Genomic DNA, 11,081 nt, shown 5'->3' with positions numbered 1-11,081 from the left:
ACTGAGTTCCCCAGAGGTCTAGAGATCAGACACGGGCACCCCGGCTCCCCCAGTCGGCCCGCTCGGGTGCAACTGGGAGTCGATTCCTCCATCCATCAGCGCGCTGCGGCCCGTTTCCGCCCGCGAGCCGGGGCTGCCAACTTCACCGGGAGTCGCCGCCCCCGTGTCGTCCCCGAACGCGCCCGCTGCAGGCCGGGCCTGTGCGGCGATCGCCGGCGCGGCCTAAAGCGTTTCGCCCGGAGCCGCTGCCGTTCCGGGAATTTCCAGCGCGCGCACGGCGGGGACAGCACGTCCTAGTCGGTGCAGGCGGGCCCCGGGGTGCGGGGAGGGCAGGCTGGATTCAAGGGAGGGACCCCTTCACCCTGGAGCTCAGGCTCTTGCGAGCCATCCCGCACCCGAGACCCAGGAGGGTCCTTGCGGGAGGAAAACAGGTTGGCGCTGAGACCCGCCGCCGGGGAAGGGCGAGTGAAATGAAGCCTTTGCACACCTCAGACCGGGGAGAAAAAAAAAAAAGCCAATGTAGAAACTTCTGGAAGACCTCTCCGAAAGTTCCTGCAGCCTCCTCCGCAGCCGGGCTCCCCGTTCCTCCCCCATCCCACGCCCGTAGGGGCCGGCTCCTGGCCCCCACCCCCGTGGCGTCCCAGCCCCCACCCGTGACCCCCCCGGGCCAGGCCCGCCTTTTCTAATGAGGGATTCGCTCCCGGACCCTGGCGCCGCCGTTGGTGTGACTCGTTTTAGGGTTCGCGTCTCCTGGGGAGGGAGTTGTCTCATGCCCCCCACCCCCCGCCGTTAACCCCACGCGGGGCTTGAAACAGCCTTTGGAGACCGGGCTGGAACGCACCCCTTCACCCCGCGCGCGCACTTTCGGCCGAGACTGGCCCGGAGGTGCCCGCTGAAAAGTCTGGGGGTGGGGGGGCGGAAGGGAGCCTGGTGGACAGGAACCCCCCCCCCCCCCCCGCGCCGGGCTCGGGCCCCAGGTCTGATGGCGACCCCTGGCCCCGCGCTGCGGCGGCGACGGCGGCAGCGGGGGCGTGGGTGCGGGGGCGCAGAGGTGCTGCGGGGAGGGCGGCTGGGAGGGGCGAACCGACCCGGTCCTCACCCGCGTCCCCGCGCTCCCGCGCCCCCTCCCGGAGGGGGCGGGCTGGGCCCCGAGCGCCCCGCGCCCGCCCCCGCCCCGCCCCGTCCGGCGCGCGCTCTCCGCGGGGGTGGGCGGCCTCGGCTGCCAGGCGCCCCGGCGATTGGCGACTTGGGCAGGAGACGCGAGGAAAAGTCAAATAAGAGGGCGCTACGTCAGACCCGAGATTTGGGGAAGGGCGAGGGAGGGGGTGAGGGCGGGGACGGACACACAGACGGAGACACCAATACGGACACACACACACACACACACACATACACCCACACCCCCAGCACCCTAAGAGTCCACAACTTTGGATCGCCTGAGCCCAGGGGTGCAGTGGCCGGGAGTGGAGGTGGGAGGGTAAGGTGGGGAGCTCAGGGCGAGGAGAGGAAAGGACAGAGAGGGAGAGAAAGACAAGAAAAGGAGAGAGGGAAGAAAAGGTCCGGGGAGAGCGAGCGAGCGAGCGAGCGAGCGAGCGGGGACTAGCGAGGAAAGGGAGAGCGAGGCGCGAGCAGAGTTTTCCTAAGCGTCCCGGTGAGTGAAGGCGCCCCCAGGAGCGGAAGCGGTCCTGGGGGGACGGGGAGCGCAGCGAGGGGAGGAGGAGAGAGGAAGGGCGCGGAGGGGGAGCGCCTAGGAGAGGTGGGCGAAGGAAGCGAGGCGCGACAGTGCTGGGGAGAGGAGGGCGGCGAGGAGCGAGGCTCGGGCGGCCGAGAGGAGGGAGCGCGGCGCAGAGAGGAGGGGCTTGCGGGCCCGTGGCAATGTCAATCAGAGCCCGGAGCCCGGGGAATCGCCGCCAATCTGTTCCGACCTGACCTGGCTCCTCGCCGCCGCCGCCGCCGCCGCCGCCGCCGCCGCCGCGGAGCAGATCAATAGGCGAACGCGGAGCGCAGCGCAGCGCGGGAGGCAGCGCGGCCCCCCAGCCCGGCCCAGCCCCCGATGCGCGCCGGAGCCCGCGGGCGGCGCTGAGCAGGGCGGCCCCGGGGGCCGGGCCCCCTCTCCGTCCGTGCCCCGCGGGCCACCATGTCCTTCCCTCAGCTCGGATACCAGTACATTCGGCCGCTCTACCCGCCCGAGCGCCCAGGGGCCGCCGGGGGCGGCGGCGGCGGCGCGGGGTCCCGCGGAGGCCCGGGGGCCGGCGCCTCGGAGCTGGCCGCCTCGGGCTCCCTGTCCAACGTGCTCTCGTCGGTGTACGGGGCGCCCTATGCCGCGGCCGCCGCCGCCGCCGCCGCCGCCCAGGGCTACGGCGCCTTTCTGCCCTACGCCGCGGAACTCCCCATCTTCCCGCAGCTGGTAAGCGCTCCGGGGGCTGGGGCGAACTCAGGGTGCGGGGGAGGTGGGAGCCGGACCCGGGGGCGCCCGACGAGGTGAGCGCGCGGGAGTGGAAGGAGCCAGGCCGGGGGGCCGGCCGGGCGGGTGGAGGCGGCGGCGGCGGCGGCCAGGACTCACACGCGCTCCCTCCACGCGTGTCCCTTCCTTGTCTGTGTGCGTACAGGGCGCGCAGTATGAGCTGAAGGACAGCCCCGGGGTGCAGCATCCCGCCGCGGCCGCCGCGTTTCCGCACCCGCACCCCGCCTTCTACCCCTACGGCCAGTACCAATTCGGGGACCCGTCCCGTCCCAAGAACGCCACGCGCGAGAGCACCAGCACGCTCAAGGCCTGGCTGAACGAGCACCGCAAGAACCCCTACCCCACCAAGGGCGAGAAGATCATGCTGGCCATCATCACCAAGATGACCCTCACCCAGGTGTCCACCTGGTTCGCCAACGCGCGCCGGCGCCTCAAGAAGGAGAACAAGATGACGTGGGCGCCCCGCAGCCGCACGGACGAGGAGGGCAACGCTTATGGGAGCGAACGCGAGGAAGAGGACGAGGAAGAGGACGAAGAAGATGGTAAACGCGAACTGGAGCTGGAAGAGGAGGAACTCGGCGGGGAGGAGGAGGACACCGGAGGCGAGGGCTTGGCGGACGACGAGGAGGACGAGGAGATCGATTTGGAGAACTTAGACGGCGCGGCCGCGGGGCCCGAGCTGGCCCTGGCCGGGGCGACGCACAGGGACGGCGAGCTGGGCCTGGGGCCCATTTCAGACTCCAAGAACAACAGCGACTCGGACGATAGCTCCGAGGGCCTGGAGGAGCGTCCGCTGCCCATCCTGAGTCTGGCCCCGGCGCCCCCCGCGGTGGCGACGGCTCCACCGTCTCCTCCCTCGCCCCCAGCGGGCCTGGACCCTTGCGCGCCCGCTCCAGCGCCCGCCTCCGCCGCCCTGCAGAAACCCAAGATCTGGTCGCTGGCCGAGACGGCCACCAGCCCGGACAACCCGCGCCGCTCGCCTCCGGGTGCGGGGGGCTCGCCCACTGGCGCCGCCGTCGCGCCCACCAGCCTGCAGCTCTCGCCCGCCGCCGCAGCCGCCGCCGCCGCCGCCGCGCACAGACTGGTCTCGGCGCCGCTGGGCAAGTTCCCGGCTTGGACCAACCGGCCGTTCCCGGGCCCGCCGCCCGGCCCCCGCCCGCACCCGCTCTCCCTGCTCGGCTCGGCCCCGCCACACCTGCTGGGACTTCCCGGAGCCGCGGGCCACCCCGCCGCCGCCGCCGCTGCCGCCGCCGCCGCCGCCGCGGCCACCTTCGCCAGGCCTGCGGAGCCCGAGGGCGGAACAGGTGACTGCCGGGCGCAGAATGCGGAAGGAGGAGGGAGGAGGAGGTGGGGGGGGGGGGACTCCGGGGGTCGCGCCTGGGCAGGCCGAGAGGCCAGGGCGGGGGCTCCTGGCGCCGTTCCCCAGGGCGCCTGGTCCCCCCAGGGCGCGGGGCGCTCCTCCCGCGCACCCTAAAGGCCCTCCTTTTCCTCCCCGCTCCCCTTAGATCGCTGTAGTGCCTTGGAAGTGGAGAAAAAGTTACTCAAGACAGCTTTCCAACCCGTGCCGCGTCGGTAAGAGTTGGGGTGCGGGGGGCTTTGGGGGTGGAGAGAGCGGCGGGGGCAGAGGGAGAACACGGGGCGTCCATTTGGGCTTTTGCCTCTGGGGGAAGGCGGCCGAGACCCGTTTATAATCCGGGGCGTCCCAGAGGGCCTGGGAAGGTTCGGCAGCCGGTGATCAGGCACCCGGACGACCCAGGGTACCGTCCTAGGCTCACCCGAACCGGCCGGCCCGCAGGCCCCGGCAGTGGGAAGGCTCCGGACCCCGTGACCCTTCCTCTTGGGGCCTACGGGCCTGCGGCCTCCTGCCTGGCTGGTCGTTTTGATTACGCCCGAAGTCCAGCATCTTCGGCTGGGAGTCGTTTTACCGGGAGAGCCGGCCTGGCCAGGCCCTCGCCCCAGAGAGGGTGTCCATGACCTGGACGGGCCCAGGGCTGTCATGCTCACCCCCACCCGTTGCTACCAGTGCTTCTCTCTTGCAGGCCCCAGAACCACCTGGATGCCGCTTTGGTCTTGTCGGCTCTCTCCTCGTCCTAGTTCTTTTTAATTTTTTTTTAAATCATTGTAATAATTGTAAAAAGGAAAAGGAAAAGAGACGAAGAAACGCTCTGTATAGTCAAGACTTGTAAGCATGTCGGTGTATGAATATTTACAAAAGAAAACCAAACAAAAAAAAGTAAAAGAAAAAAAAAGAAATAAATCGAGTTCCCCCTCAGCCCTCCCCAGTGGCTTCTCTCCCCCACATTAGCTGAGTTTGTGAGTTTGATTTTTTGGGGGGTGGAGTTTCAGTGAGAATAAGAGTGTCTGACCCTTTCTTTTGTATATACAGAAAAATGTACATATGTGTGAACCAAATTGTACAAGAAAGTATCTATTTTTGGCTAAATAAATGAGCTGTTGCCACTTTGACTACAAGTGCCTGTCTGCACCTGGATGGATCTGTTTGGGTTTGTTTTTGTTGCCCCCGTGGTCCCCCCCACCCAGCACCCCTCTTCCCGCATTTGCAGTGCTTGGGGGTCGAGTTCAGAGCTTCGCACAGGCCAGACAAGTGTCCTACCAGGTGTCGCAAGAATCCTGGAATCAGGGACAAGTGAGGAGTGGCGATGTGGCTCCGGGAGGGACAAGGCGGCTGCAGAACCTACCTGTCCGGGCTGGAACCCTGGAGGAGACAGGTGCGAAGGGGCGAGGTGCCCTACCTGAGCTGGGAACCTGGGCCCAGCCACAGATCAAGGGGAGCCAGCGTGGGCCTGGGCCGAGACTTGGAGAAGGGCCTGTCGCAGGGTGAGGGTGGGAGCCCCATTTTCAGTCAGGCACCAATGGGGTTTGCTGGGGCTTATGTAAAGGGTCGCCTTGAGCCTAGTTGGCAGCGGGTGACCAGCCACACCGCATGTCCAGTTCCCTCCAGGAGCAAGGGGTGGCAGCGATGGAGCCGGAAGCCTAGGGGCGCCCTTTCGTTCTTTTTTTTAAAAATTATTTATTTATTTATTTATTTATTTATTTATTTATTTATTTGCGCCCTTTCGCGTTCTTTTCTTTGGGGGAATTGTAGCCAGCCTCGAATGTAAAGGCCCCGGATCCGAGTTCGGGCGATGCCTGAGTGCCCTAAACGGCGCAGCTTTCGGGGAGTCCCGGCGCGAGGGCCACGGCGCACCGATCCTGCGGGGATGCGGGTCCCCCACGCCGCCAGGAGAGGCGGGCGGGGCGCGAGCGGGAAATTTGGGGCTGGAGCTCCCTCTACAGGACAAAGGGACCGTTCGGCGCCCGCAGCCAGCCGCGCCGCGTTCCCCGCGCCGCAGCGGGGACCCCCCCCCAGCCTGGGCCGCCCCGGCTTGATGCCTGGGGGCGGGGAGGGGGGACAAAACACAGGGCGGGTGCCCCCCACACACACCCCGGGGGCCCCACTGTCCTCGTTTAGTTCATATAGAGGAAAGCCACATACACCAGAGAGGGAGGCCTGTGACAATCCCACAGGTATCCCAAAAAATTTTGTGGGGGAGTTTGTACTTCCTCCCCACTTACCGGAGAGATGCAACCTCCTATTGTGCAGAGCAAATGGGAGTGGGGCGCCAGGGCACTCCAGGGAGAGGGTCTCAGAAGTCAGTCAAAGTTGCCACCATCACTACTGCGGCTCCCCTCCCCCACTATCCCACTAAGTCCTGATTGAGACCTTGAGTTATCAGGGTGCATTGGTGTTCCTGGGGTTCACAGAGTGATGAAGAGAACTGCACAACGGAGAAAGACGCTTGTCGTCGGGGGTCTCCTTCTCCCCAGAAGCCAGACCATCTGCCCTCCCCATTCTCTGGAGTGAGGGTTTCTGGGAGTCCTCCACTTTTCCCAGTTTCAGGCACTGACAGTCCAGCTTTGGCTTGAAGCCCAGGCTTCTCCTGACTTCCCAGTTTCAATTCGTTGGGTCTTGAACCCCAGAGGCCAGGCTTCAGCCCCAACAGAAGCCAGGAGTTATCACAATGAGTATCTGAGTATCTTTCTGTGAATAATAGGAAGAACAGCCCCTACGCCTTGCCTCGCCCACGTTTCTGTGAGCCAGACCTAGCCCCATAATTATTATTGTGATTTGTTTGGGGGGGACACACTGAGAGGTGCTCAGGACTTCTTCCTTCGAACTCTGCACTCAGGGATCACATACTCCTGGCAGTTGCTCAGGGAACCAGAGGGGCTGCTGGGAATTGAACCCAGGTGGGCACATTGCAAGGCAAGTGTCTTCTCTGCTCTCCCTGACCCAATTTCTCTGGGCCTTCTTTCCTCCTCCGTGAAACCGCAGTATAAGAGCACCAGCCTCCAGGGAACTTAAACCCAGCATGTGCGATGTTGTGCTTGGACCCAACTCGTGGCCTGGCACATAGAAGACACAGGGTCTTCCCCAGAGCCCCTCTCCTGCACCCCTAAATAGCCCTGCACTTTTCACTGAATTACAGAATCCAGAGCCCTTCCTGCAAAGCCTGCTACCCTGACATAAAGGTGAGGGAGCTACAGAAGGCCTCTGAGGACTCAGCCCACTCTAGAGAAAGGGAAGCAGAAGGAACCCCCCTACCCCATATACCTCACCCACCCCACTCCATGGGGGTGCAGTAGAGGGCTCTGCGACTTTCCCACAGTCACCACCCCCCCCCCACAAGGGAGAAGCAGGTAACTACAGAGACTAGGAGCATAGAGAGGGTCCCCTGGGGTGCCCTTGGCCTGTTATTCCATCCTGTTCCAGGGGGACAGTCCTTGGCTCTGAACAGCTTCACCCTCTCACTGAAATGACCTGGTATGGTGGTGCCAGAGAGTTGGGGTCACCCTGCTAATTGCACCTGAATATTTTTGTCCCTATCCCGTAGAGCTGGCTCCCAGTTGACCCCAATAAGCTAAGAGTAATGAAAACATAAGAGAAGCCCATCCGGTTTCCAGCAGAAGGTGAGTGGAGGAAAGGAGTCAGGTTCCCTTTAGGGGACAGGAATGGTATCACCAGGGAACAGGTCTTCATTCTCCCCAACAACACCCCGCAGTGAACCCCACCCACCCACCTCTTTCCTCTTGGGGATCCCAGGAAGGGCCTCCATTTTTTATTGTTGTATCTTCAAATTTGAAAAGAAAAGAGGAGACGGATGGGGGGGGGGGGCACTAGGAGGTGGGGGCTGGAAGGTAGGAGGGAGGGGCTAAGAATATCTGGGAAATCTCATCCTCAGTCCTGATTAAGCTTCAATTAGAAATAAAATATGTCAATCACTGGGCCTGGAAGGGGCTCCTGCTGTCGGGGCTGGTTATGCAAAGCACTCCCAGGTGTGTGGGGATAATCAATTAGGTCAGAGGAAGGGGTGCATGTCACCGCTTCCCTCATTACCGGCCTGGAGCTGGAGCTGGGGGTGCCGCACAGGGCCAGGGAGCCAGAGGAGAATCAAATTATCTCCCTAAGTGATGGCCCACCTCTGGGACTGGCACATTAATGGTCTCCAATTGAATTGATTTGGGGTGGAGTATCGGGAGGAGGAGCCGGGCCCAGTCAGGAAGTGGCAAGCAGGCCCAGGGGCTCTGACTCCCCTGGGAGGGAGGAAGGGGTGTTCCAGTCATGTACCTGCCACAGGTAACTCATGGAGAGGGCAGGGCCTCACCCCTCCCCCTCCCCCCCCCCCCCCCCGCCCCTATCACCTGGGCTGATGTTCTCCAGGGATTTGGTGGACAGGCTGGGCAAAGTTCTGGAAGGGGAGTTGGAGGAACGAATGGCATATGGCAGACGTCCTCAATCCTCTCCAGTTTGCTGAGACTTTCTCTCTAGAGCCCATTCTGTGCCTCTTTGTTTACAACCTTCTAGAAATGTCCTCTGTACCCTCTAGATAGTTCCTGGTGGTGGTCCCCTCTTCTCTCATGGACTATGAAGGGGCAATCTTGGCTGTGTGAAATGGTGTTTCTGTTTCGGTGCAAACCCAAGGTGGGTGTAGCTTCTCTCTAGGCCACGGTTAACACCCACTCTTGAATTAAAGGGGGCCCAGACTAGATTAATTAGTCTAAACTTTCGGGCAAAGCTAACATGCTTGAGGTGGGGCATAAAGCTCATTCTGGGAGTGAGTGGGCCCCATCTCCTCTCCAGACATTCCTTTCTCGTCCAAGCTGGCTGCTGTCATCTGATCCAGTCAACAAACTTCATCAGATGGACAGCCCATTTCTCTTGTGTGAATCAGCCCAGCTCGGACGCAGTTGTACTTCCCTCTATGAGTCGAAGGTTCCAACCCCTCTGAAGGCCATCCCGAGATGATGGAACCCTTACAAGTCACCTCTTCCAGAGGGAAGGGTTTGACAGAAGATGGAAGGGCTGAGTACCCAAGGAGAGAGCTGGAAGAGTCTTAAGAGGGACCTTCAGCTGGGCCCTCCTCCCACTTCCGGGATGTAGGGAGACATCAGAAAACATTTTCCACCATGCTCTTCACCAGAAACGGATGCTTTTTTCTAGGTAGAGAAATCAGGGCTGTTGCTAAAAGGTCCTACCAGGCCCCAGCCAACTCTCACGACCAAGAATTATTCAGTCTAAAATGTTATTGGTGCCTGGACACAAAAGCCAAGGGGTTGTGAGAGGGAAAGAGGGGAGGATGACAGCAGGCATTTCCCCCAGAAACTGCAGCTTCTGTGGAAAATCTGTGGAAACATTAGAGCAGGGTCCTCAGGGAGTTGCTTCCATTCTCTAAAAACATTTGGTCCTGGAAGGGGTAAGAGAGAGAGCAAGAGGGGGTTCCAACCCAACCCAATGCCTCTGAGACCCCAGGGGTGGTACAGGTACACTCCAACGAGAAAGAGAGAGAGAGAGACTATTCCAGAGACACTGTGTGTCTGGAAAGTTGACTTTTCTCTCTGGATATTTCTCTCAGGAGCAGGTTACAGGAAAGTTCTCACAGATGAAAGCTTACCTCCTGTGGTTTTCACCTCATAATTACTGCCACCTTTTAACTACTGCCAGCCCTTCCGTGCCCCTAAATGCGTCCATTTATTTACTTGCTATTTCACTCGGAAGTGTGTGTGTGGTGGGGGAGGAGGGTGCCAGTTGTGGAAAGGGTGCCTGTGTGTGGTACAGTGTGTGTGTGTGTGTGTGTGTGCGCATGTGTGTGTGTCTGTGTGTGTGTCTGTGTGTCTGTGTGTGTCTGTGTGTGTCTGTGTCAGGGAGCAGGACAGAGACAAAGGCCAGCTATAAGGTCTTACTCTGGGACCAGCCGTCTAGGCCGCCAGAGCTGTGATTTCATGGCTTTTGTGCTGGGTGGCGAGCCGCGCATTCTCTCACTGCGCTAGGCCGCTAACAAGTGGGCCCACAGCCCTCGGGGCCTTTGGAGTGCACTCATCTGAGAGATTGTGCTTTTCTCAGCCGCTCAGATTTATTTTGCCAAAGTTACAGGGCAATTATGGAAATGCGCCCTTTGAAGCTAGGCTGATTTCTCTTTATTTTCTTCTCCCTGACAAAGCAGAGCTTCCCTGACTCTTGCGGGCTTTCTCCCCCGCCCCCTCTCTTTCCCTTTTCTCTCCTTTTTCCCTGATAATTATTAGATAGCGGGAGTTTCCAAGGGTAATTTGAAAAAAATCTTTGAAATGGTGATAAAATGTGTGTAGATTAAAATCGCGTTATTATGATTTTAATGTCTCTCTTTAAAAAAAAATAGGAATTTGATGGCCAGGAGGGGAGAAATGGATTCATGAGAGCCAGAGCAAGAGAGCTAGTGTCTAGACTCTGGATCCTTCTTGACCTCCTTGCCCCCCTGAGGCCCATGGCAGCCTCTGGGTTCACACACAGGCCCAGTCACCTGACTCACTCACTGTCCTACTGGAACCCTGAATTCTACTCCCTCACCAGAATAAGAACTCTGACCCTGTGCGCGTGCGTGCACGCTCTCTCTCTCTCTCTCTCTCTCTCTCTCTCTCTCTCTCTCTCTCTCTCTCTCTCTCTCTCTCTCCCCAGACTAAGAGGCCCAGGTTGAAGGAACTAAGTTTTTTTGGGCATTGTATATGATTTATCACTGCCGCGTAGAATCTGGAGGCTCTGTGTGAACCAACACCACTTCTTTCTCTTCTCCCACCTCACTTTGCTTGGCTTGACTAGGGTGTGCAGGGGAGTCCAAAGTCAGGAGGTGTTGGCCTCGGTGCTGGTGAGTAATGGTGGGGATACAGAGTCTGGCTGGCTGTGTCTGTGGGTTTCCATGTTCTACAGGGGTTTGAAGGCTTGAATCTGCAGGTGTGAGGAGCACTGGCCTCAGCAGCCTCTCCAGAGTAAAGGCCGTTTCAGTTTCCTCCACTCCCTTGGAAAATAAATAAAACTGAGCTCACCTAGGCAAGTGCTCACTTTCTAAGAGCCCCCATACGGAAGCCTTTCCAAGCATTTTGTTGTTCCCCATCACCCTCATGAAAAGCTATGGAGAACATTAAAGCTTGAGGGCAGGAAGGGAGTTTAAGAATCTCTTCTGGTAACAAGGAATAACTTCTTGAGGGTAAATGTTCTCTAGGATGAGCTCCGGTTGAGTCAGTGGGGGGAGGGGGAACTATACCTTCTTGACTTATCCAAGAAGCTTGTGGCGGTAGTCTCAGGAAC

At 60.4% G+C, this 11,081-nt stretch overlaps 1 protein-coding gene across 1 annotated transcript; it reads left to right on the top strand.

The window, feature by feature from the left end:
• The first annotated feature begins 1,494 nt into the window (after positions 1–1,494).
• Positions 1,495–4,930, top strand: IRX3 (iroquois homeobox 3). The gene is made up of 4 exons (XM_056136068.1): positions 1,495–2,407; positions 2,610–3,768; positions 3,970–4,036; positions 4,504–4,930. The coding sequence occupies exons 1-4, from the start codon at positions 2,138–2,140 to the stop codon at positions 4,556–4,558; spliced, it is 1,551 nt and encodes a 516-aa protein (XP_055992043.1). The 5' UTR covers positions 1,495–2,137; the 3' UTR covers positions 4,559–4,930.
• Positions 4,931–11,081: the final 6,151 nt, after the last annotated feature.

Source organism: Sorex fumeus, unplaced genomic scaffold (genome assembly GCF_029834395.1).
Source record: "Sorex fumeus unplaced genomic scaffold, SorFum_2.1 ptg000122l, whole genome shotgun sequence".
Classification (NCBI taxonomy): Eukaryota; Metazoa; Chordata; class Mammalia; order Eulipotyphla; family Soricidae; genus Sorex; species Sorex fumeus.
Note: the sequence above shows the minus strand (reverse complement) of the source record. Positions and strands in the feature narration are given on the sequence as shown.

Bases quoted from the DNA above. Each gene is read 5' to 3' on its own strand.
- IRX3 (XM_056136068.1), top strand. From the start codon at position 2,138: ATGTCCTTCCCTCAGCTCGGATACCAGTACATTCGGCCGCTCTACCCG. The intron at 2,408-2,609 runs GTAAGCGCTCCG...GTGTGCGTACAG, and splicing joins TCCCCATCTTCCCGCAGCTG to GGCGCGCAGTATGAGCTGAA. The intron at 4,037-4,503 runs GTAAGAGTTGGG...TCTCTCTTGCAG, and splicing joins TTCCAACCCGTGCCGCGTCG to GCCCCAGAACCACCTGGATG.